Source organism: Phacochoerus africanus, chromosome 1 (genome assembly GCF_016906955.1).
Source record: "Phacochoerus africanus isolate WHEZ1 chromosome 1, ROS_Pafr_v1, whole genome shotgun sequence".
Lineage (NCBI taxonomy): Eukaryota > Metazoa > Chordata > Mammalia > Artiodactyla > Suidae > Phacochoerus > Phacochoerus africanus.
The window spans coordinates 104,925,295-104,950,590 of record NC_062544.1 but is presented as its reverse complement, the minus strand read 5'-3'; the positions used below and the strand labels follow the sequence as shown (position 1 = coordinate 104,950,590).

Below are 25,296 nucleotides of genomic sequence, written 5' to 3'. Positions count from 1 at the left end.
TGTTTACATTTGTTTAGCAAATATTGTCCTTTCCTTCTTTTTTAACTTCTCTGTGTTATTTAAAGTCAATGTATTAAAAAATAATTTATTGAGGTGAAATTCACAGAACATAAAACTAACCATTTAAAAATGAACAGTTCAGAGTTCCCGTTGTGGCTCAGCAGTAACCAACTGGATTAGCATCCATGAGACAGGTTCGATCCCTGGCCTTGCTCAGTGGGTTAAGTATCTGGTGTTGCTGTGAGCTGCAGTGTAGGTCGCAGACACGACTCGGATCTCGTGTTGCTGTGGCTGTCACAGAGGCCATCAGCTACAGCTCTGATTCGACCCCCTAGCCTGGGAACTTACATATGCTGCAGGTGCGACCCTAAACACACACACACACACACGCACACAAAATAACAACAATTCAGTGGCATTTAGTATATTGACAATTTGTGCATCCACCACCTTGATCAAATTTCAAAACATATCATCACTCCCAAGTAAAACCTCTCACCTACTGAGCATTTCTTCCTACTCCCCCTCCTCAGAGTCCCTGGCAACCACTATCTGTGTTCTATCTTTCTAGAAGGTAATTTATTTTTAACTACCTTATTTATAACAGATTCCTTCCCTGGCCCTAGTAGTGTGCTCTTTTAGTGTGATAATGCATCTTTAGCTCTTTGACGTAACGGCCAGGTAGCTGGATTTTGAAAGGTCAGGGGTGATGGCTGGCCAATGAAGCAAAGGCACCGGATAGCACTGTTGCTACATGGGTGCCTAAGAGACACAGAAGTTGGAATTTAAAAAGGAATGTCCACATTATGCCATTACCTGATGCTTCCATGCTCATGACACAGGCACAATGAGGGGGAGGAATGGGAGGGAAGTGACAGGTGATACATAAAAGGAAACAGAATAGATTTGCCCTTGCTTCAATCTTGTCACCCAGTCAACATCTGCCCTCAGCATAGCTGGTATCACTGAGGCAGTTCAGCTGAGTCATCACCTCCCATACAAGCAGCATCAAGCACTGGCCAAAATTCTGAAGCATATGTTAGTGTTAGGGTAATAATCTATTATCTCCTTCTATATGATCTCCAGATTTATGCAGAATATCTACTCTCCCTTTCTTTGCTGCATTTATGGGCAGCTGCTGAGGTTTTTTGTTTTGTTTTGTTTTTTTGTTTTTTCCCCCCAGGAACACAACAACTAATTAGTGGTTAATAAGACATTTAAGGGAGAGTGAGTATGAATTAAAAACAGAATAAAAACTCTTACATCTCAACCATTACACTGCTGCATATGTATTTTTATTTCTCTTATCTCAAACCTGGTTCCTATAAGGAGCTGGATATATAGCTGAGAGAATGTATCCACATATCAAAGAGGTTAGCAACATGAGAACCCCCTCACGCAACCAACAGACCATGAGACCATGCAGGAAGAATGCTGCTTGGGGGTCTGACAGGGAAGCTATGAAAAGAAGGGCTACAGGAAGTTCCCTCTGTGCCTCAGTGGTAACAAGCCTGACTAGTATCCATGAGGATGCCAGGGTTCGATCCCTGGCCTCAACTCTGTGGGTTAAGGATCTGGGGTTGCTGTGGCTGTGGTGTAGGCCAGCATCTGTAGCTCCAATTTGACCCAGCTAGGGAAGCTCCAGATGCTGTAGGTGCAGCCCTAAAAAAAGAGCAAAGGAAGAAAAGAAAAGAAGGGCTACAGAATGGAGGTGCCATCAACAGTGAAAGTAACCAGCATTAAGACAGAGATGACTTACCATCAATTCCTTGGTGGTGCTTTTCCTTTCTTTAGTTCTATTTGTTGAGGAGTCTTGGAGAATGAAGTTGCGGTTAAATGTTTTAATGGTTGTCGTTGAAGACGCCTCTGTTTTTTCAGCTAAAAAGAAACAAATAGGAATAAGTATTATCCAGAAAATGAATCAATGGTTAAGGAAGAAAGATTAGGTGTTCATATTACTTATATTTTTGTTCTAGCCATGGCATCTCATTCTGGTCCATAGGTCAGACTGTGGAATCTTTTGTTTTGTGTCTATTTTTATGGTGGACCAAATAAATCAAGACATCATTATTGGCTTTCTGAGAAAAGGTAGTTTGAGATAATCAGCTTACAACTTCTTATTTGCAATTCTGAAATATAAAAGGCTCTAGAAATGGCAAATCTTTATGACTTTGGAGTCAAAATTGCCTGATGGCAAAACCTGATTTAGACTAAGTGGCCATTTCAAATTCTTGTCCCTCCCACTGGGCATTCTCATGCTTTGCTGCAAAGACATTAATGTGTTTATCAGATGCAGCCCCAGATGTCATGGGGAAGGGGCTATTTTGAAATATACAGTACACCGACTATATTATCTTTCTAATGTTCAAAAAATTCTGAAACACATATTGACTCAAGGATTTCAAGTAAGGGATTGTGGATCTGTAATATATTTTAGTTGTGTAAGGCTCTGAGGAATATAAATTTGGCATTCAACAAATGTTTGCTGAACAATGAATGGTGGACCAGAACTCAAACATTATCTTCTGACTTTCTACTCTTCTAATTTGTAGGTCTGAACTTCTAGTTTGGCATCATCATTCTGTGGCTTCCGAATCCAGGGAAAAGGTTAAAAATGTCCAGCAAGTAAGGGTGATATGACTGGCATCATTGAAAACCCTTCCCAATTGGGCCCTTATGTTGGATGCTTTTGGTGCTTTGCCCACATTTCCCTGACAGTCACCATGCCAGCACATTCTGACAGCATCCTACTGCAGGCACCACCACTTTCTCTTGGCCCATAAATGGGGCAGGTCAGAAGTACCAGGGAGCTAATGTCCCCACCAGAAATAATGTTCAAATAAAGATGGGGTTGAAATACCTCATTTCATATTCTTTGAGCAGAAAACTCAGCAGCACAGTTAATACTTCAGAAGACCCCAGCAGGGTTTAGCTTCATTTGCTCAAAGAAGCATATGACTGGTTGTTACAACTAAGTACATTGTTACAATCTAACTAATGGTTATGACTAAGCATACAACTAAGTACATTGTATTGGCTTATTTCCTTCCCAGAATCATTTCTGTTTTCCCTTATCAGTGTTTCTTGGAATTACCTCCTCAAACACATCTTTGTCTCAGGGTCTGCTTGTTGGAGGGATCCAAGTCAAGAGAGACTCTCCACAACAAAGTTCTGGGTGAGAACACCCATTAGAGCTGGTTCTCAAACTCAGATCTCTGAGTTACTCCAAGCGAATGAGTCAAGCTTAATTCTTTGGTGGCTCTGTGGTGTGACTTAAGCATACCTTTCACAGGTGGAGCAGGCAGTTTCCTCCTCTGCTGCCTTGACGTGTCTATGGTTTGTACCTAAAAATAGAACACAGGAATCAGGACACCTTCACAAAGCAAGAGATATTTCATCTTTTGCATTTTCCAGGTCATGCAATATTCCATCGAGGGAGGGACAAACATACCTGGTTCCTTTGCTTCTGATCTCGTTTTCTTGTGAGGCGCCCGCAGGGTGCTATGTTTAATCCTGCAATGGTCAGTGCTGAAATCCTGCTCTCAATATCAGAAATCTTAATGCAACAGAAAGACAGAATCAGTAGGAAGAAAGTCCAGGAGGGGAGAATCTTTGTTTAAAGTGTTATGAATCTATAAAGAACAGCTCTGCTTTGATGTATGCCCATTCATTCATTCATTCATTCAAGTTCCACCAAGAACTTCTCTATCTACCACTGTAGTGAGGAAATAAAATATAAGCCTTTCCTTGTAAATTTAATTTTCCAGTTGTTAGCTCCAGAGCATGTCAACCCTGTTACAGGAAGCTCCAGAGCATGTCAACCCTGTTACAGGACCCCAATGGATACATGGAAGCCCAGGGCACAATGGGAACCCTGACCCAGGGCCATCTGGCTTAGTATAGGGGTGGAAGGATCAGGAAAGGCATCCATGGCAGGCAGAACTTGATGTGAGCTTTGAAAGGCTAGTAGGATTTGGAGGTCCTGCTTCCTTCTGTGACACCATGAATCCAAAACCATAGCGACAGGTCTTAAGAAGGCGGCCCAGCAGCTCCCCCTTCAAGACCATTTCCTCTATTAAGAGGCCAAGTGGCCTCAAGAAACTCCCTCCTCTCTCTGAGCATCAGTTTCCTTTTTTTTTAATTTTAAAAAATTATTTATTTATTTTAAAAAAATTTTTATTACTCAAATGAATTTATCACATCTGTAGTTATACAATGATCATGAGCATCAGTTTCCTTGACCATAATATTGGAAGGTTGGAAGAAACTCAGGTTTTTTTTTTTTTTTCCCCAAAAATGTTTTAAGAGCTCAAGCCCACTCAGTGCCTGGAAAGAACCTTGGTCCATCTGTGTCCCCAGGGGTGAAGAAGACATGGTCCTTGCTCTTAGTAAATGGCATTACTATGTGCTGTCACTATGTGGAGTGCTTTAAAAATACATGAAAACACTCCTGCTTCATTTATAATCCTATGACATAGGGACCATTTTCTTCATTTTATAGATGAGGAAATGGTGGTGTAGATGGATAAGTGACACACACCCAACATCTCGCAGCAGAGCTGAGAAGTAGTGCCAATGCTCATGCTCTTGCCACACTGACCCATTCTCAGAGGCCTTGTCAAGGCCCTGGCAAGGGGGACACTGGAGGAGGCAGCAGGAGGCTGGCAGAGTCCAGGGAGGAGGCTGGGATCACAGCTGTCCTACAGAGATGGCACAGCCTGAGTGCTGTGGGGGCATCAGACAGGAAACCTGAAAGTGGGCCCAACCGCCAATGGGTGTGCCCTCTACCCCATCTCCATCGCCTCCCCTGTTTCTAAGTTATTCTGTGCTGCTCAAGGCAAATGCTAATTCTGCTGCCATTTACTGAGGGCATCTTTGGACAAAGCCCATTGGGGTAGCTGCTATAGGAAGTGCAGAGGGGAGCTCTGAAAGGTCAGTAAATACAGGAGATGCTTTCCTTATCCTGGAGGAGTGGTAATCTTACTTAGAGAAGGAGGAAGAGGCAGGGAAGGGCCAAGACTGTGGCAGCTGGTGAAAGAGTCCCAAGTTAAGCTGCTCAGCAGCCAGGCCCCGAAGGGGCCACGGAAGGGGCCACTGTTCAGTCCTTGTCCCTCCCTGACCCCAGATGCCTTCCTGTTTTGATTCTAAATTTCACACTGAGAACTGCATTCCTTTGGTTTATAGATCAATAAATTGCACAAGCCTCTGAGCAAGATTTCAGGCTAAACTTTTATTAGGCATTTGCAGCTGGTGTGGATTAGATGCCCACATTCTTTCCTGGAAGCAGTTTTGACGGAGGGCTTTGCTCAGCAGACCCTGGGAGACAGGTCAATGGTGGAGCAGTTGCTGACTGCCAGGCTCTGGAATAAGAATAGTTAATTTTTCCAGTTTTAGTCCTTGGGTCAAAGGATGAAGAAAGAAGAAAGGAGACTGCTGAAGGCTGATTTTGCCTACATTTTTATCTGTCTATCTATCTATCTATCTATCTATCTATCTATCTATCTATCTATCCATCATCTTCTATCCAATTTTGTTCAGTTAATTCCTAATACTTCATATCCAGGGACCTTTACATTTGTTATAAGAGGATGACCAATTCAGCTCTGAGTTTCCTGGGACCCACAGCAAAAAGTCAGTGTAGGACTCTATGTCCACAAGATAAAGACCAAGAACTCAGAAGAATATCTTTTCCTGATACTAAGAGTTAAGAGAGACCTCCCCCAAGAATGCCCACAGAAATGGCCCTGCAGGATGCAGTGGACAGTGTCCTTAGCACACTCCCCATGGATCATCCTGAAGTCTCCTCTAGTACTGGGCAATCCTATCCCAAAGGCAAACTCCAAGGTGAAAATGTCCCTAGAGGGAGTTCCCATCATGGCTCAGTGGAAACGAATCTAACTAGCATCCATGAGGATGCAGGTTCGATCCCTGGCCTTGCTCAGTGGGTTAAGGATCCGGTGCTGCTGTGAACTGTGGTATAGGTAGCAGATGTGACTTGGATCCTCCGTTGCTGTGGCTGTGGTGTAGGCTGGTGGCTACAGCTCCGATTTGACCCCTAGCCTGAGAACCTTCATATGCCAGGGGTGTGGCCCTAAAAAGACAAAAAAAAAAAAAAAAGTGTCTCTAGAATCTGACCTTATCTAAGACCACACTTCAGCACATCTACCCTCCTCAGTGGGGAGGGACCCTCCTACCATCCTGCAGGATACCTTCTGTGATATCTTCTGTGAGACTCTGTTTTGGACAAGGACAACAAGGAATCTGAAGCTTCCTTCTCTGGCAGCAACAGCAGGACAAAAAGACACTCCACACTAACAAAGGTCCCCACATTGAAGATCCATAAAGATGACGGCAGGGTGATAGTCTGCCATGCAAAGTAAGGACCTTTACGCAAGTGGATACGTGCCTGAGGGCAGAACCAGCACATTTTTCGGAAAACCACAGAGCACAGGCTGGTGAAGAATGTGGGCTGTGAGGTCAGAAAGACTTGAGTTAAAATCCTGACTTCATTACTTTCTATTTGACTTTGGGTTAACCATTCTGAGCCTCAGTTTCCCCAGATATAAAGAGGGAGAATAACAACAGCCCCTTCATAGGGTTGCTAAAAAAACTAAATACAAAATACAATCATAAAGTTAAGGTTAAGAACAATTCCTGGCACAAACTAAGAGTCATTGATATGAAGTGTTATTGATGACATTAATATAATCTTTAACAATGACTAATAAATTAATAGGCACATTCAAACACATGGAAAATGGACATTTTGGACTCCAGGATTTTCTGCCATGAAACATGGTTCCAGTAACTTAAGCCTAGAAAAATTTGGAAGCACAAATAACTAGTTATGCAAGAAAACCCTCTCCAACACCCATAAACAACAGTGCTGCCTGCTAAACCATTCGAGAAGTATTTGTGGCAAAATATACTCCTAGAAAACAAAAGATTTTGATCCTATGTTATGTAAGATTGACTATTAAATTGATTAAATGTTGAGTGGCATTTGTGGAAAATGATTTTTATTTGAGAAAGAGTTGTTCTTCTGCCATTCTCACTGGTAATAAACAGTCAATACGGCGATCTGTGATGATCCTAGCACAGAACTGGTGCCCTCCCCTCCTCAAGAGTGCTTAATGATGTCAGCAGCTGTTGTGGTTTTTTGACTCTTTAAAATAAAAATATTAATTAAACAATAATTATCACCTAAGACTGTTACCTCTTGCATGTAGAGGTGGTTTCTACTGATCCCAATTCTCCCAAGGCTGCAGTTGTAAGACACAGTGTCTACAGAAATATCAGTGAACCAGGGGTCTATACTGAGCTTATAAGGCACAGACCAGCATTTCTCATGGGTCCCTGAGTATACTTATGTCTATGGACCTCAGTTTGAGAATCAGTTACTTAGTCCACAGTCAGTTCTGATTCAGAGTCAGAGGCCAAGGGAATATCCATGAAAACTGTGAGCAAGTATCTTCAGAAAGTTATAGATAATATGGTAACTAATTACAAAGCAGCCATATATAAATCATACAGAATACTGGTCTAAGAAATCTATGCTTCATTTTTCATTCATTTAATTACCGATCACCAAACGCGTGTCGGGTAATATGCTAGGCACTGGAGTTACTATGTTAAGCTAGACAGTTGCAGTCCTATCCTCAAGGAGCTTTTAGTCTACCATGGGGGAAACTGGCATTAAACAAGTAATCAACAGTGTGATAAAGGTTAGGGAAGGGTGGTCTTGGGGTGGAATTGGAGGCTCTGTTGCAAGGGTCAGAGAATTTGTCAAAAAGGAAAGTGGCATAGGTTTTAAAGAGATATATTATCAAAGCCATAGTGTGGGGAGAAGAAGGGTGCACTTTAAAAAAGGAGGGTGTGGTGGAATCACCTGGAAGGACCATGTCCACACGAGTCTGCTGGAGATGGCAGGAACTGACAGAAACAAAGGCTTTGAAATGATTCTTGTGGAAGTTGGGGTGCACTTTTCTTTTGCCAGCTGGTCTCCAATCTGAGCCATGAGGAGAGGTCTTACCTGGATCTCAGCGTGGTGGACCTGGGCAGCTGCCGTGGCCACTTGGTCCTCCAGATCTGCCAGTTCAGTCTCATCAGTGCCACTGTGGATGCAGCGGGCGGCATCCTCTAGCTCACTTAGCTGGCCTTCGAGTCCATACACAGTGCCTGCCGCCAGGTACACCTGTAGAGGAGATGTGGCCATTGAGCTCAGGTCTGTGTACCCAGGACTGGTGGGGATCCTTTTTTTTTTTTTTTTTTGTCTTTTTGTCATTTCTTGGGCCGCTCCCGTGGCATATGGAGGTTCCCAGGCTAGGAGTCTAATTGGAGCTGTAGCTGCCAGCCTATGCCAGAGCCACAGCAACACAGGATCCAAGCTGCGTCTGCGACCTACACCACAGCTCACGGCAGTGCTGGATCCTTAACCCACTGAGCAAGGCCAGGGATCGAACCTGCAACCTCATGGTTCCTAGTCGGATTCGTTAACCACTGAGCCATTATGGGAACTCCTGGTGGGGTCCTTTTATGGGATGCCGTAATTCAAGGGAGTGAGAGACCTAGACTCCATGTTGGCAGAAAGAGACAGGGAGGGCCCCACTTATAAACATTCTTTGCGCTTAAATGGTAGCCAGAGGTCTGGCTGCCTCCTCACTGTCAACCACACCTCCTCTTCCCCCAATCCTTCCTGCAAGAAAAAGTAACTTTTAAGTTTAAAAGTATGATAAAAATAAGACAAAAATGCATGACATCGACTACATAAATTGTGATTTTACCCACTATACCAACTACACTATCAAGGCAGAAGAAACAAAGAGAAAAACTCATGATGCTTTTCCAATACAAATTTTGATTGGTATTTAGTAATGGGAAAGATTCAAAATTTTTCAGGTTGAGAATTAGGTTAAGAGAATGAAAATACACCTGAAATTTCTAGCAGGAAAATACTTTATATCTTAGCAAATAGTGTGATGTTGAGAAGAATATAAAATCTATTGATGGTCAATTAAGATAGATTTTTGAAACCTGCTGAAGATTAAAGATAAAATAAGGTAAAGGAAGTAATTTGAAGGAAGACTAGAGGAAAAATGACTTTGGCTTTTGAATTTATGAGGTGGACCTCATAAAGGTGAGCAAAGAGAAAGTAAAACCGTTGGAATAATTCAGGCCGATGAATGCCGGCCATGGTGAATGAAACAAATGCTCCTTCAGCCTAATTAAAAATATGATTAAACAACAGACAATACAGCCCAAGGAACTAGGTGTATCTAAAGAAGGTAATTACTTAAAGAAAGGCTCCTGAGGTTTAATCAATGTATACAAAGCTCTAAACATGGTAATCACAGCCATTTCAAGTTGATTCGAATAATATATACAGTCAGTCCTTTAACAATCCCTTTAACTTGAATTAAAAATATAGCAGTTGGCAAGCGAAGAGCTGCTCACACAGATCATGCACATCTTTTGCACTGAGTGATGCCGAGTATTGGTGAGGAGGACAAAGAATACTGAGCATCTCCGTCAATTCCTTGGTGTGATTCAGGCATCTTCGTGAAAACTGGCAATTTTACAAAACATTTTAGAGTGGAGCAAGGGCAAGGGCAGGTTTGATGAAAGCAAATTTGACTGTGTATCACTAGGCACGGTTAGCTGGGCCTTGAGAGCTTCCAGCAGTGACTGACACAGCAGACGTCATGCTGAGTGATGCATCAGTCATACAGGAGGTCATGAGTCACATGTCTGCTGGCAATTGCCCTATACCAGTTTGTGCTTAGTTTTACATTTCTTTGTCATATGCAAGTATTAGAGAACTTCTGTTTCTAAAAGATCCTTACGTTTAATACAGCCATTTGTTCTTGATCTTCAAAACATGAACGCTGTGTCACATGAAGGAAATGATGAATTTTCAAAGCTATTTGGGTAGAGAAATCACTACAATTTGTCCCTAAAGTTGTGAGTTTGAAAACCTTATCATCAGAGGAGAAGAAAAATTGGAGAGAGAGAGAGAGAGAAGGAGAAGAGTGGGGAGGAAGGAAGCGGGAGGAAGGAAGGGAGAGAGGAGAAAGATCAGAGGACAATTTGAGTTTGGATACTGAACTTTTGGTATTCACACCAAAGGTGAAGTTATTTTAATAAGCTAATTTAAAACATAAACTTATAGTTTTTCACAATGAAACAAAATCTGGAATTATTATTGAAATGAAATAAATAACTTGAGAGTGGCAATGGTTAAACATGATGACATAACTGTGATCTGAGAACCTTGATATTTACAGAATCATACAAAACTCAATGTCGTCATACCCCATGGCTGTATTAACTTAATAACACCTTGTTGTTCTGTCACCCACAGTCATCTGCTAATGTTCCTTATGTTTTTTGCCAAGACAAAGCAATATGAAATCGCTCCAAGTCCTCAGCAAGGCCAGAATGTTCATCTTTTACTCTGTGTTCCCTAAAAGCCTGCTTTCCTGGCACTAGGGGGATGGGGAGAGTCAGTGGTTTGGCACAGAGACCAGCACAACAACAACTTACAAGCAAAGTGACGGCACCTAAAGGACTGGAGGATGATGACGATGGTGAAGATGATGATGATTGTGATACATATTTATTGAGCCAGAGGGCTGGTGCCAGATCCTATGCCTTTATCCACCCTGCCCTATGATGCCCTGACACTTAATCTCGATTGGAATGTCACGACGACGATTTACATTTTAAACATTGGTGTAAAGATACTAGAGTTACTGTGATTATAGATGGACATGATATTGGCTCTCTTACTGGGCTGCAATAACAAAAATTAACATGCTATATAATGAAAATGTTATTCTAGTCTATTTTTTTTTTGTCTTTTTGCTATTTCTTGGGCCACTCCCACGGCATATGGAGGTTCCCAGGCTAGGGGTCGAATCGGAGCTGTAGCCACCGGCCTACGCCAGAGCCACAGCAACGCGGGATCCGAGCCGCATCTGCAACCTACACCACAGCTCACGGCAACACCGGATCGTTAACCCACTGAGCAAGGGCAGGGACGGAACCCGCAACCTCATGGTTCCTAGTCGGATTCGTTAACCACTGCGCCGCGACAGGAACTCCCTCTAGTCTATTTTTAAGAAAATAACCCATTTGAAAAATGTAAGCCTGGAGTTGCTTGCTTAATTAAGGTCCCCCTTTGGCGAGAAGTGTGGTTACCATGTCTGAGTAATCTATATCCTTTCCAAACTAGTCATCAGAGGGGAAAAAAATTGAATTAATGCCTGTGACCCCATTGATTGTATCCTGGCTCAACAAAACTTTCTCAAAGTGGTTTAAGAGACAAGAATAGGTGTTTCATCAAGGAAGGACTTCATGGTTAAAGCCTCCAGGGTGAAGAACATGAAACATTTTTTTTTTTTTTTGCAGGATGTCTCAGAGTCCTTAATGTGCTAATATGCTTCTCAATTTTCCTAGAAAGAATATATGGGCTTCTCAAACTTACTTGATCTTAGATCATCTTGTTGGAATTGGCTTCCATGAACTACTCTTTGGGGGGCTAAGATTAGACAGTAACAGATATTATTTCTTTTCTTGCTTTCTGAGAGCAAAGAGCCACCCGAGTAGCCATGACTAACTTCTAGACATTCTAGTGCCACATCCTCTTCTATGTTATGGGGGTTGTACAAGGGCTTTGAGAAGGAAGAACAACCTCCTCTGCCTGGCCTTGGATTCTGGGGCAGGGTCCCCCAGGGTCATTCCACTGTGCTTGCTGCTGCTGGTTGTATAGTATAATGTATTTGGCAGAGCTAAAAGGAAGTTGAGACTGTCCCTCCATTGGCTCTGTGGATGGGAATTATGGGGTGCCCTAGGCTATCTCGGTCATTTAGCAAAGATGACAATGAGGAAGGTCTTCAGATGGGGGTGGGAGGGTGAGGGAGTTGACTCATCCCTCTCACTCACAACCCTACATAAATCCACAAGGTGGCCCTGGTGGGTCCCTACCTTTCACACCACAGGTCCGAGAATGGTCATACTGGTTGTTCTCTGTGACCCCTAGATCCATTTTCCATTCTTCTCTGCTTTGTTCTACCTGGATGAACTTGACCACCAAGGCTCCCTTGCTGGCCAGGATGGGTTTGGCCAATGGGAAGCATCATCAGGAGATAAAAGGCAGGAGGAGAAAGACGTTAGAGCCTTTCTTCCCCCGCTGTCTCCTTTTCTAGGCTCCATGACAACAGCTCCCACCAGAGAGTGCTTTTCTAAGCTCCAATTCTCCCTGGGCTATACTGCTTGGGGGTAGTGACCACTTCCTCTCCACCTGCTCTCTGGGCACTGCAGCACCCCTTAACCTTGCCCACACCTGAGTCAATACTCCTTTCCTGAACCTCTCCTCTTCTAGCTAGACCTCCACAGGTCTATCAGTGGAACTTTGTGCTTCCCAGATCCCTGGGCATTCAATCTGAGGAACCCAGCCCCCACTGTCTGTGCAGGTGAGGCTGAGATTGGTCCAAAGTTCCTCCTGCCTTTAAGGGAGGCAGAGCTGTTTTCACAGCCAGGCAGCAGGTGAGAAATGTCAAAGTAAGAGACTAAGGAAATTCTAAAATCCCCAAGCCCTACCCTCGCTTAGTGGATTAACAAGGCACTTTATGAAAATAGGAGGTTAGACATCTGAGTGTGATGTTTTTTGTTTTCTCTAATGTAGCTTTGAAATCTTAAGAAGTCTTCTTAAAGGCAAACATTTTCTTGCACATGTCCTCTTTTATCTCAGCATCTTGGTCTGCAGAAGCCAATGTTCAGAAGGTAGACTAAGGGTTACCATTTCTATTTCTGCAAGTCCTTGAGCTCCTCAGCACAAAGGAGAAAGGCAGTGGAGGAACGGAGGAGCAGGGGAGCTCTTTGGAGCATAGACAGACAAAAGCCATGGTTTAATTCAATCAGCTGCAGCCAGAGGCCAGTTTAAGAATCAGCCCTGCCCTTCTCCTGCTGCTCAACTGAATTCCATCCTTGAAACAGCAGAGCAAGCAACCTTCCCCTTGCTCTGTGATCTGGTGAACTGAAAGGATAAAGAAAAAAGTCCTCCCTTCTGTGACTCAAAGACCCATGGAATTCAAAGGAACACAGATGGAGTCTCTCTGGAGGTGAAATCTGAAAAGCTGAATGGGGGAAGGGATGGAGGTAGAAGTAGGCAGTTAACTCTTTGAGAACAAGAGAGGCATCTTAGAGGGGCTGGACATGGAGCAGGAAGTTGGATTCCCAGCCTTCCACTGCTGGGGTTTCTGACATCTTGAATCAGTGGCTATGTGGATATGTTTCCAACTCAAAGTGTTAATGAACCCATGAAAAGAAACATGATGTACAATAAAAGGATCTTACAAAATGAAAACTCTTCCAATGCATTATATTTTTCAATATACCTCTTGGGGGGGGGGGAAGCATGCTATCTTTAACTGTGCCATGGGGGCTGACCGTTGTCATTTAAATCTGGATTATTTCACGCATTCTAAGTTTTTTTTTTTTTTTTTTTTTTTTTAGGGCCCAACCCTCAGCATACGGAGATATTCTCAGGCTAGGGGTCTGATCGGAGCTACAGCTGCCGGCCTACACCACAGCCACAGAAATGCGGGATTGGATGGGAACTCCCTAAGTTTTTTGGATGCCATATCTTGTAAAAAAAAAAAAAAGTGCCTCCCTTTCCTGGTGAATTATATCTTTATTTTAATCTTTTCAATTCTGTGTGTACAGGATTAGGGCCATTTTAGGACCATTAGCACCTGAAAGAATTACTTTTTAGGCATATTTAAACAGAGACCTGCACATCAAAAGTAAAACATTCCTTTTAAAAAAGGTCTTTATTCATCTGATACAATCTTATAGCAGATAAACACTGGGTACTTTCTCTGTGTCAGGCCCTGGGCCAACAGCTACAGCTGTAAACAGGAAAGGCAGCAAATCCTGTTCTGTAGAAATTTATATACCCAGTTCCCAATCTGAGCATGACCATGCCCTTGTCTTCCCCTATTCCTCATCTAACATTTGACAATGTCTGGAGACATCTTTGATTGTCACATCTAAGAGGGGGCAGCTTCTAGGATCTAGTGGTAGAGACCAGGGATGCTGCTCAACATAGATGAGTGAACAGGAAGGGCAACAAAGTGAGGTAAGCAGACCACTTAGGTTTTACGGGAGTCCAAAGGGAGAGTCTTCAACTTTCAAAGTGAAAATAATATTGGAATTTTTTTACTTTGAGTCATTTTGATTTGTTGTTCCTTCAACTTCCGGCAAAAAAAAAAAAAAAAATCTCTCTAATAACATTTCCTGACTTCTGAAACACCATTCATTAGCGCATCCTCATATCAGAGTTGATTCTGCTGGGCCTGGAAAGATGGTATTACCTGACTGGATTTGGTATCAAGATTATGCCAACTGGTGATGGTAACCACGGTCTAAGTGGCTCATGTGTCACCCCTAGTTAGCAATGTTGGAAAATTCTCACTGGACCTTTACTGAGGTCTCAACTGTGATGGTAGATAGTTATAGGTAAAAATCTATTACATTCTTTCTTTCCTCAAAAGTTGAAAGGATAGAAAAATCCATTTGGAGCAGACATATCTGTGAAGCTGGGCAGGCCAGTTGTAGTAACCTAAGTTCTGCTGGCAACCAACCTCATTCTCTGTAGTGGCACTGGATCCCCATAGGTCCCTTATATAGTTTCTGCGCATACTCCACTCTCTGCTTCCAAGCTGCAGTGTGCTTTTGTTTCTAACAGCTCAGATCTAGACAGAAGACTGCCTCTGGGCTACTGCGGATACTCTACCTGCATGCAGAGACACTGAGGGGTCTGATGGCTGTAGAAAGGGCCAGTTCCTTTGCCTCAGATCAGGACAACTCTGAGATGCAAGTTACACCCTGGAGTTTCCTGCAGGTTTGGCAGGAAGCTATCTTTGTCTGAGATCATAGCCTGCTTGGCTTTTTCCCTCTTCCTACTCCCTTATCAGCCTTTCCTAGAGCACTTCCCTAATAAATCACTTGAACACAAACCCTCAACTCAGGATCTGCTTCTGAGGAACCCTTCTGAGAATATATTTGCTCTGGTGGTGGTGGGTTCATGTCCTTGCCCTTTTTGTGATGCGTTTCAACATCATCAGCTGTTTCTTCTCACATATGCTACCCTAGACAGAGCATGTTCACACAGTCTTACGTTCTCTTCCAGGGAAGTCAGCTGCTCATCCAGTCTCACTTGGTCTGTCCCAAGAGGAAACATCCCCTTCTCTGTGTCAGGAGGGACAGGCGGGAACTCCCAAGGCCCTGCAGATTCTGCTATCAACTCCTCCGTGGCATTGATGACTTTCAGGACTTCTGTGGAGATGTTGCAGAGAGAAACAGCAGAATACTTCTGTTTGGTCCAATAACAGAGGGAACAGAAGACAAGAACAGCACATTAACAATGACGTAGAAGTTCTATATTGTTACGGTGCCCATCCTGAGATGGATTCTGTTATAACACACACGAATATCAATGTGCCAAAGGAATGAGGCACTAAAATATCTACCTAGCCTGAGAGAACTGAGAGGAGGCCTGATGTGACTTGGCCTAGCTTCTATGACTCACAATGAATTATTTCATAGTCTTGTGGAGATAAGAAGGAGAACTCAAGTGGGAGCTAATAGTTTCATATTCACTACTTTATTTTCTGGATGATACTCTTTTTTTTCAAGAGAGCTTCAGTCACAGACTCTATCAAACTACATTCAAGATGTGTCCAGTGGGTAGCTTTCTGGATGGGGAGTTTGGAGACCTGGGCTCTAGATCCAGCTATAACTTCATCTAGTTATGGGACCTTGGCCAGGCTACTTCCAATTTCTGGAACTCAGTGTTGTCATCAGTACAATGACAGGATTGCAAAGGGTTTTCCTGCAGTCTCTTGGTAGCTACAGTGTGTTAGCCCACACGCATATATTCTGAAGCCCATTCTTCCTTGTCTTCCTCCACCATTGAGGCTGAACAGGAAATATACTCAATTTCCCAGCCTCCCTTGCAGCTAGGGGCAGTCATGTGAAATCATTCTAACCAGTGAGCCTGAAGGGAAAGCCTATGGAGGGGGTTTCTAGCAAAGCTTTTGTTTTCCTCATAAGGTGAACAGATGCAGCTGATGCTCTCCTGTCCCCATTTCTCTCTACCTTGATCACAAGTGTGCAGTTAGGAAGCCAACGAGCAAGAGGATGAGAGTTCCTATTGTGGCTCCATGGTAACGAATCCGACTAGTATCCATGAGGACCTGGGTTTGATCCCTGACCTCACTCAGTGGGTTAAGGATCTGGCATTGCTGTGAGCTGTGATGTAGGTTGCAGACACAGTTCAGATCTGGCGTTTCTGTGGCTGTGGTGTAGGCTGGCAGTTATAGCTCCCATTTGACTTCTAACCTGGGAACTTCTATGTGCTGTGGGTACGGCCCTAAAAGGACAAAAAAAAAAAAAAAAAGAATGAGGATGATACCAAAATGCTGTGTCAGGTGGATCAGAACCTGGGTCCACATAGCACTGGATCAGCTAAACCACTGTGAGTCACTCCCTGCCTCAGAACACCTTGACACATAAGAAAAATAATTCCCTACCTGTTGGAGCTCCTGTTGGCCAGATTCTCTGTTATTTGTGATTGAACCTATTCCTAACTGACACAAGTCACTTCTGGCTTTTACATTCATGGCTCAAAATTACAATCCATAAAGATTTGGGCCAAGGTCATTAATGGAGCAGAGGTATTTCAGCAACAAAGAATCATCTATACCTTTGAGTTTATCAGAACATATAGCATCAAGAAATAGGCAGGAGATCAATGTTGCTTGGCAGCAGTGATGTCCATCTATAATCAATTTTGTTTAGCTCATCATAGGGTTTGTAAATTGAAAGTCAAATATTGCCTAAGGGCATTTTTTTAACCAGTGAAATGTTTCAAGAAAGACTGGAATTTTAATACCTTTGTTACTTCTCAAGGTCTATCTGATTCATATACTCTGACCAAAATATTAATGATAGCTCTGGCTAGATTTTGCAAAGTTTGTTCCTCCAAGTAAATGTTATTGCAGGTTTAGGCTCACTAGGGGAAGTTTTCAGTAGCCCTGCAACTTCATTAGGGAATCAAAGTGTCTTAAGTAGACAGGTCTGTGGCTGAATCCACAGTCTAGAAGGTGGCTCTGGGCTCTGGCACATGGTCTTATACCTGTCAGTCATCCTAGGGCTAGGGCCCTTGGGCTCAGAGGGCTCTTCTCCAGCCTGTTTGTTTCACACCAGCTGCTTGACTGACCCAAGAATCATGAATCATGCTCCTTTTTGTTCAAGGGACTTTACTACATACCAAAAAAAAAAAAAGATAAAATAAAATTTAAGAAAGGGTCTGGGTTATCATGAAAGTGGGATGAGGGAGAATGACACAGACCCACCAGAATAAGGGAAGTGTCCGAGGGAGAGCCAAGCCAGCTCTTCCCCTTAGGAAAACCTTGCAAAAACTGTCCTCCATTTTCCAAAACTCCGTAACTCCACGTGGCATGTTTTGGAGATGAATTGGGCTCAGACCGTTTTTGGCATGAAAGAACTGGCACTGTTTGCTTATGTCCATTTTATAAGAGGCAACGTGTGTGTATGAAAGCAGATTTGTTACTCTTCCCTTAGTAAATAAAGCTTGTATTTAGGAGGTTTGTCCTCTGTTCTGTAGAAGAGGCGCCTCTGTATATCTTTTGAAAGGAAAGACATATGACTAAGGGGTTCAGAAAAAAAAAAGACCATAGCATGATGGAAGGGCAAGTGTGAAAAGTTCTACACATTTCCAGTTAGTCCAGATCCATTAAAGGGCCAATGTTATTAATGGGAAGGACTTGAGAGGTGCTTAAACAGAAAGTGTTATCTGTATCTTGACTCTAACTGGACATGTAATATCAAAGCAGTAAGTTGGACATTGATGTTCTTGTCCATCCATAAATAGCCCTGTTTATCCAATTATAGGAGTTGCAAGCTGGAAGCCAAATATTGCCTAGAGGCATGCTTTTTTGACAAGAATGCCTTCTGTGAGATAAGCACTTTCCAGTTCTGTGCAGTCCTCACCATTCATTCTACATATTTTATTGGAGGCCTGTGATACACAGGCTCTGCTCCAGGTGCTGGGATGAAGCAGTGAACAATGGATGAAGGCCCTGCCCCCCACAGTGTGCCTTTACTCTACCCCAGCCACTTGACATGGTGACATACTTTCCTGGCCCCCAAAGGTATTTACATTTGTCATTAAGTGAGAGTGAGGAGTTGCCGGCAGCTGGTCTGTGGAGAGCACCACAGCTTCACTTGGAAGGTCTGTGGTCTGTGCAAAGACCCAACCACTTCACAAGAGAACCAACCTCCAGCTGGGGAAGTGACTGAAAAAAAAATTATATGAAAACTGGACAGGATCTCTCTGGTTGGTGTCCCAGTTCTGTCTTCCACTGGGAGACACAAAGTAGAATCCATAAGCAGAGGAATAAAGCCTGCCTCCGGGGAAGCAGATGTTTCTTGCTTGGCCTACAGGAGTGTTGTTTGTTTGCTTGGATGTGAGCACGGAGTGAAGATAGCTGGGGTTTAATTAGCTGTGTGACCAGAGCGGGGCACCTAGCCTCCTTGTTTCTTAGTTTACTCACTATCCAGTAAGAGATTAGAAAATCTGTCACAGGGCTAACACCAGCTTGTTATGTAAATGTCCTGTTCCCTGCCCAGTCTAGATTTAAAAGTAGAAAGCACCTTCTACAATTGTGTGAAATCAAGCTATATTTAGCACCGGACAGGGTTCTTGTTCAGATGAAAAGCTGGTAAAGATTCAGAGGTGCTGGCAGGGAGCCCCGTATGTGGGAGAAATGAAAATCTGAAGGCGCCTCCTTGCTTTATGGCTCACAGCCCCCAAGACACGAGCTGAACGGCACAAACAAAGCACAATGAGAGTTCTAACGGCTTCTGACATTACTCTAGACATTAAATACAAGATGGATCAAATGTGACAATTCCATGGTATCAAATGGAGAGGTGAGCGTGTGGAGAAAAACAGTTGACAGAATAGGGGCTACTGCAAGACAGGAAGGGTGGCATTGAAGACACTTGTGGCCAAGGGTCCCACAGATGATGAAATGAAAAATGGCCAGTTGGACTCATGTAGCAGCCAAATTCAACCTTCTAGCAATCAAAGAAACACAATTAAACAACAAATCAATTCAGTGCCAGATACACGTGGGAGTCCCTTTTAAAATGCCCAGCAAAGCCAACATGGCTTCTTCAGGGTGGAGCAGGTACTTTCAGCAGTTGATCCCCCCAGGGATGTGTCTGCCCCATGCACACACACTCCCTGGTCTCCCAACCATGGATGGTCGCCAGTGAGAATCTGACTGTCCACTTCCAGGGTCTAGTCTGTATCACAGTCCCATGTGGAGCATCACACCCATAATGTCAACTTCACAACCACTGGCTGGAACTAACAGTCCACGCTTGGGGTGCAGAAGGTGATGAGAAACCTCCAGTGTTTCCTCGATCACTCATGCACGAGGCAGCGAAACAAATATCAACCTCAACAAAGGCTTGGCTTCAGCCCGACTATAACCAACAATAGGACTGATGCAGACCTCTAAGGAGGTGACGTTTCACTCAGAGGGGGGGCTATTTCAATGGACCCGAGAAAGAAGAAGACCATGTCGAGACCCAAGTCATATATCCCAGCTGTATCTTTTCATTTCTCTCTAGGGACCACGAGGGAGAGCAGATTCCTTTACTTTTATCTCACTACCCACAAACCTTAGCCCGATCAACCTCTCTATCCTGTAGCAGGGCCCTTTCTCTTCCTATGAAAATATGCAGCTAGAAACAAATTCTCCCTGCATTTACTCTTCCATAAAAACTGTTTTCCAAAGCCATGCAGCATGTTAAGTGCTGCCAGGGGGAGAGTCTGAGTCTCAAGAATTCTAAAGGAGAAAATATTTTCATCCTAAACACAGATAAATCTGCTTATTACCAGTCCTTGCAAACTCCCCCTAGAATTTTCCAGTCTTGCCATTCATTTCAAAGCTTGGTGTTGGACAAAGAAATGCAAACTCATTTCAAGCTGGAATAAGCGAGAATGCTCCTTACCAGAGTGGCTCAAGCTTGTGAACATGTGAGCAGCAGGGGTTCATTAGATGCCTGGCTTAATGGGAAGAGAAGTCTGTGGAATGACAGGGGCCTGCTCCCGGCCCCAGCTCTACCCTTGGACACATGCTTGAAAGTGTGTCTGCCAGGCTCAGCCGTGCCAAAACAGATTCCGTGTCTGGCGGTGTGGGGACAAACTGGGGCTGCGACAGAGGCCTGGGGTATCTATGTGACTTGACATGTTGTAAGTCTTGATATGATAGAACCTAATACAATGTGGGAAAAAAGCCTTGAGGATTAAATGATGTGTACAGGTTTCTGAGGCAGGAGGGGGAATTTCCTAGCTCATCCTTGGGGATTGTTCTGACACCCACAACAAGAGCAAAAAGGCTAAACAGAAGCTGAAGGGACATTGATATCCATGTTTTTGTGAGATTTAGAAGCAGGCACTATGCTTTGAGACTCAATGGACTGCAGAAAGTGACTGAGGAACAGAATCTAGCCGAATGATCAGATCCATGAACAACAAGTCAGCAAGAAAAGGGCCTGCAGCTTCCACTAAGTGACATCAACCAGAACGAGCTCGTTGGTTTACACAATAATGACCAAGGCACAAAACAGAGCTTGAGATCTCCTGAGTGACCAGCTCCTGTCTGAGCCTGACTGAGCCTACCTGAGATGGCGCTGCCAAGGACAATGAGAGTGAACAAGAATGTGGTCTTGGAGGAAATCTGCTTTAAGTGCAATCCAAACTTCACAGCCTGCTCATTACTGTTCTGTCCCTCATTACAGATGCTGTCTTGGCTTTAAGAAATGCTTCTATCAAACCATCAGAGCAAGCAAGGAAATTTGTCTAAATGCCATGATTTCATGTATTTTTTTTCCTTCTCAAAGGTAAGAAAAGAAACTCCATATGTCCTCCTAAATAGTTGACAGAAATCTGCTCAAAAAATTCAATGCAAATATGTTTCAGTTCTCATGAAACATAAGGCGCTTCGGCGATGCCGCTACAACCCGTCAAAATACATTCTCCATGAACAGACTCATGTCCCTGAAGAGTGACTTGATGAAAGAAGGTGGCTCAGAATTGTCGAAAGAAATTGGAGCATGAATCTCATCAATTAGCATATGAAATAAACTGAAATATGAAATACAATGGAGATTAGAAAACGGACCTCTAGGAATGTTTAGATTCTTAAATCATCTATATTTTGATGGTCAAGACCATCTATGAAAGAAACAAGATTTTCTTTTTTTAAATGATAATGACAGAAATGAAATTTTGATAATGAGCTATTTGCAGTTTAGTCCCAGAATTAAACCCACTGGACTGGATGTTTCCCCGAGGTCATTTTCTTTCCCTTTCCGGGTGGAGTCTCTGTTGTTTGATGTAGGCGCCTGAGCAAGCTCACTCCAGGACTGATCTGGTGACAGTGAGAGAGGTGGGGAGTACTGGGGCCATTATAGCCTTTGACCAAACCTGCTGGGACAGGTGTAGGGCAGGCAGGACTTCCTTTCCTGGCAGAGGAGGTGATTGTGGCCATCTGTTTCTTTTGCTCTGGCATCCTGGCTGTTACTTGGAAAGTTAGATCCTGATCTCACTTCCCCAGTGTTTGCAGTAACCAGGGCTCTGCCATGACATGTGCTTGGCTCTGAAGTAGCCCAATGAGACAGGAAACCACCCGCCACATTCCCTTGGAAAGGAGGTGGCACGTGGCAACCAGGGCAAGCTTGGTAAATGTAAGGGTCCTCCTTGTTACATCTCTGCTGAAGCCTTTCCAGGTGCTTCCTGTCTTACCCAGACTGAAACCTGGAGTCCTCTGCACAACCCACAGGGCTGCCTTGCTCTGGCCCTGCACCCTCTCTCACTTCCCCAAGGCTCTCCTCTTGGCCATGTTGCTCCAGCTACCCTAGCTCTTTAAGCCATTTCTTGAACTTGTCAAGGTCATTTCCACCTTAAGGGCCTTGCATGTATTTCTCTGCCTGGAAAACTCTTCCTTTAGATCTTTGCCTGCCTTTTCCCTTTTTGTCCTTTGGGTTCCAATGGAAAACACACTTGGTAAGAAATGTCCAGACCATCCAGGGCTCATCCTCTTCCCAACTTCCTCCATGACTGTCCTGCTGAATCTTCTCCTTAGCCCTGGTCACTCTGGACCTCTTCCCCTGTGTGTTTACCACTCATCAGCTGTCTTCCTCAATGGGTAAATTCCACGAGAGAAGGGACCTCTCCTCTCTGGTCTCTGCTGTATTGCAGACCTTAGAATAGTTCAACAATTATTTGATGGTAAATGAACGGGGATTAAAGCTTCAGAACTTGCGTCACCACCTCTCATGGGAAGTGGGCATGTTTTCCTTTACTGTCTCCTGAATGTATTGCTGGACCAGAAAACCAGGAAAAGCCATTCATTCCTTCATTGGTGTAAACATCAAGGACCTTGCTCTTCTGACACATCCCTGTTCCCCCGGAGAACTAGTGGACCTGTGTCTCTATACATTTATTTAAAAATGATCTCTTCCTGACCAGGGGTGAGAGCTGGGTGGTAATTACGAGCTAAATCGTGAGTTTAAATTAAGCATATTGTAGCCATACTTCTGGACTACTGCAGCATCCTGCACAGATATCTCACACATTTACACTCGGCCTTTAAAACATAAGGTACTATTCTGGATTTCCTGTCGTGGCTCAGTGGACATGAATCTAACTAGCATCCATGAGAACACAGGTTTAATCCCTGGCCTTGCTCAGTGGGTTAAGGATCCGGCGTTGCCATGAGCCGTGGTGTAGGCTGCAAATGTGGCTTGGATCTGGTGTTGCTGTGGTTGTAGCATAGGCTGGCAGCTGTAGCTCCGATTCGACCCCTAGCCTGGGAACCTCTATATGCTGCAGGTGCGCCCTAAAAAAAAAAAAAGCAAAAACAGAAAACAAAACAAAACAAAAAGACAAAAACCCCAAACAAAACCAAAAAACGAAAAACATAAGGCACTATCTTAATAGATAGGTCCTCTCCTTTTTTTTTTCTAAACATTTCTATATCATTCTTGACTTTATTTTATAATCAGGTGATTTTTTGAACCCTTTTCAGAAGTTAAAAAACTTCTGGTTCAGATTTTGACTTGAATTACATTAAATATCTACCCTCTTATATTCTTCTTTATACCATCTTTCCTACCAGCAAACTGCTAGGTTTCTTATAGATCTTCAGTTTTCTTGTTAAGTTTAAACGTCCCATTTTTCGCTCGTATTATGGGTGGAATTAATTTCCATTTTATCTCCCCACCCCTCCAATCTGGTTCAAGAGTCATCTGTAAATCTTAGTTATGAAATGGGGAGTGTGTGATGCAGTTAGTGGGATCTGAGCTTGTTCGATGCATTTGGGGTCCTGGCTGCTGTGCTCCCAGCTGCTCGCCATCCACCAGTTGAGGAGCTTATGACTCAGTAGTTGGGAGGGGTGAGAGAGAAACGGACCTCTTTGGTAGCATCCTGCACAGCTGTGGAAGCTGAGTGCTCACTCATGCTCTCACTTTCCACTGGGGAGAAATCACAGACAGGATTTCTTGGCACTGAGCTGTGCTGCCTCTGGGGAGGGACGAGGTGGGTAAAGTCAAACTGTTACCCTCTTGAATGTGTCGAGTCTTGGATTTATTGTATTTCATTTCATTTTATCTCATCTAATTTTATTTTTTTGCTCCCACAGTGTGCTAGCACTTCTCTGCTGGACTCTTGTACTTCCACAAAGCCTCAGATGTGCATAATTGTCTAAGGCAGAATTCTCTGAGGCTCCTAGACCATGGCTGAGAAGGGCTAGAGCTGGTTCACAGCTCACTTTAGGGCCCAGAGCTGGGATGAAGTCTCCATGCCTACTACCTGATGCACAGGTGAGACTCCTCCTGAAAGTTTATCCAAGTCATTTGCAGTCTTTATACTTTTATGGAGAGAGGGTTCATGGCTTTCATTTAATTCCTAAGATCTGCAAGCCTCAAGAGCACTGCTGGTGAATTTTTATCTTCCTATTTTATCACCTATTGTTTTAAAATTCATTCTTCATTCAATATTTGTGAATATTTATGAATCTCCTGCTATATGTCAAACACCAATCTAGGAATTTAAGAAAAATTGTTCTCCCCCCTTTTACCTGTAAATATAATTTTAAAATGTTAACAGATTTCCTAAAACTGATATCATTACATTCCTAAACTAAATCCTATTCAGCTATTATAAATCATTATTATTAGTAGTAGTTTTTTTTTGTCTTTTTGCCATTTTCTTGGGCCGCTCTTGCGGCATATGGAGGTTCCCAGGCTAGGGGTCTAATCGGAGCTCTAGCCACAGGCCTACGCCACAGCCACAGCCATGTGGGATCCGAGCCGCGTCTGCAACCTACACCACAGCTCACGGCAACACCGGATCGTTAACCCACTGAGCAAGGGCAGGGACCGAACCCGCAACCTCATGGTTCCTAGTCGGGTTTGTTAACCACTGTGCCATGACAGGAACTCCATAAATCATTATTTTAATATGTATTTGGAAAATCTTTGCTAACATATTGAGAATTTTTGAACGTTTATTAAGCAGCAAGTTAGTATATAAATTTTTGGTGGCATGAGGTTTTGGGTCAGATTAAGATCAAGGTTTTATTTTTATTTTATTTATTTTTATTTTTATTTTTATTTTATTTGGGCCACACTCGCGGCATATGGAGATTCCCAGCTAGTGGTCTAATTGGAGCTGTACCTGCCAGTCTACACCACAGCAACGCATGATCTGAGCCATGTCTTTGACCTATACCACAGCTTGCGGCAACGCTGGATCCTTAACCCACTGAGCAAGGTCAGGGATTGAATCTACATCCTCTTGGATGCTACTCAGATTCATTAACCACTGAGCCACAACGGGAACTCCACCTTTTTTTTTTTTCAGATCAAGGTTTTAAATAAATAAAATGAACTTGGATACTTTCAATTATTTTAATGCCCAAGAACAGTTTAAATAGTATGGGAGTAATTAGTACCATGAATGTTTGATGGATTTTATTGGTAAAGATAGTTTCTTTCTGAGGAATAATTCTTTTGACCACTTTCCCAAATTATTCCATGGAATTAGCTTCTTTCTGAGGAATAATTCTTTTGACCACTTTCCCAAATTCTTCCATGGAATTAGCTTCTTTCTGAGGAATAATTCTTTTGACC

General features: G+C 43.3%; 1 protein-coding gene across 2 annotated transcripts in view; it reads right to left on the bottom strand.

The window, feature by feature from the left end:
• MYRIP (myosin VIIA and Rab interacting protein) overlaps positions 1-25,296 on the bottom strand; it is a 208,961-nt gene that overhangs the window by 5,013 nt on the left and 178,652 nt on the right. For both annotated transcript variants that reach the window (XM_047770482.1, XM_047770486.1), the window contains 5 exons: positions 15,182-15,376; positions 8,033-8,194; positions 3,452-3,556; positions 3,284-3,344; positions 1,760-1,878 (listed from right to left, as the gene is read on the bottom strand). In XM_047770482.1, coding sequence (XP_047626438.1) covers positions 1,760-1,878; positions 3,284-3,344; positions 3,452-3,556; positions 8,033-8,194; positions 15,182-15,376 — 642 coding nt within the window. The remainder of the gene's footprint in view (positions 1-1,759; positions 1,879-3,283; positions 3,345-3,451; positions 3,557-8,032; positions 8,195-15,181; positions 15,377-25,296) is intronic.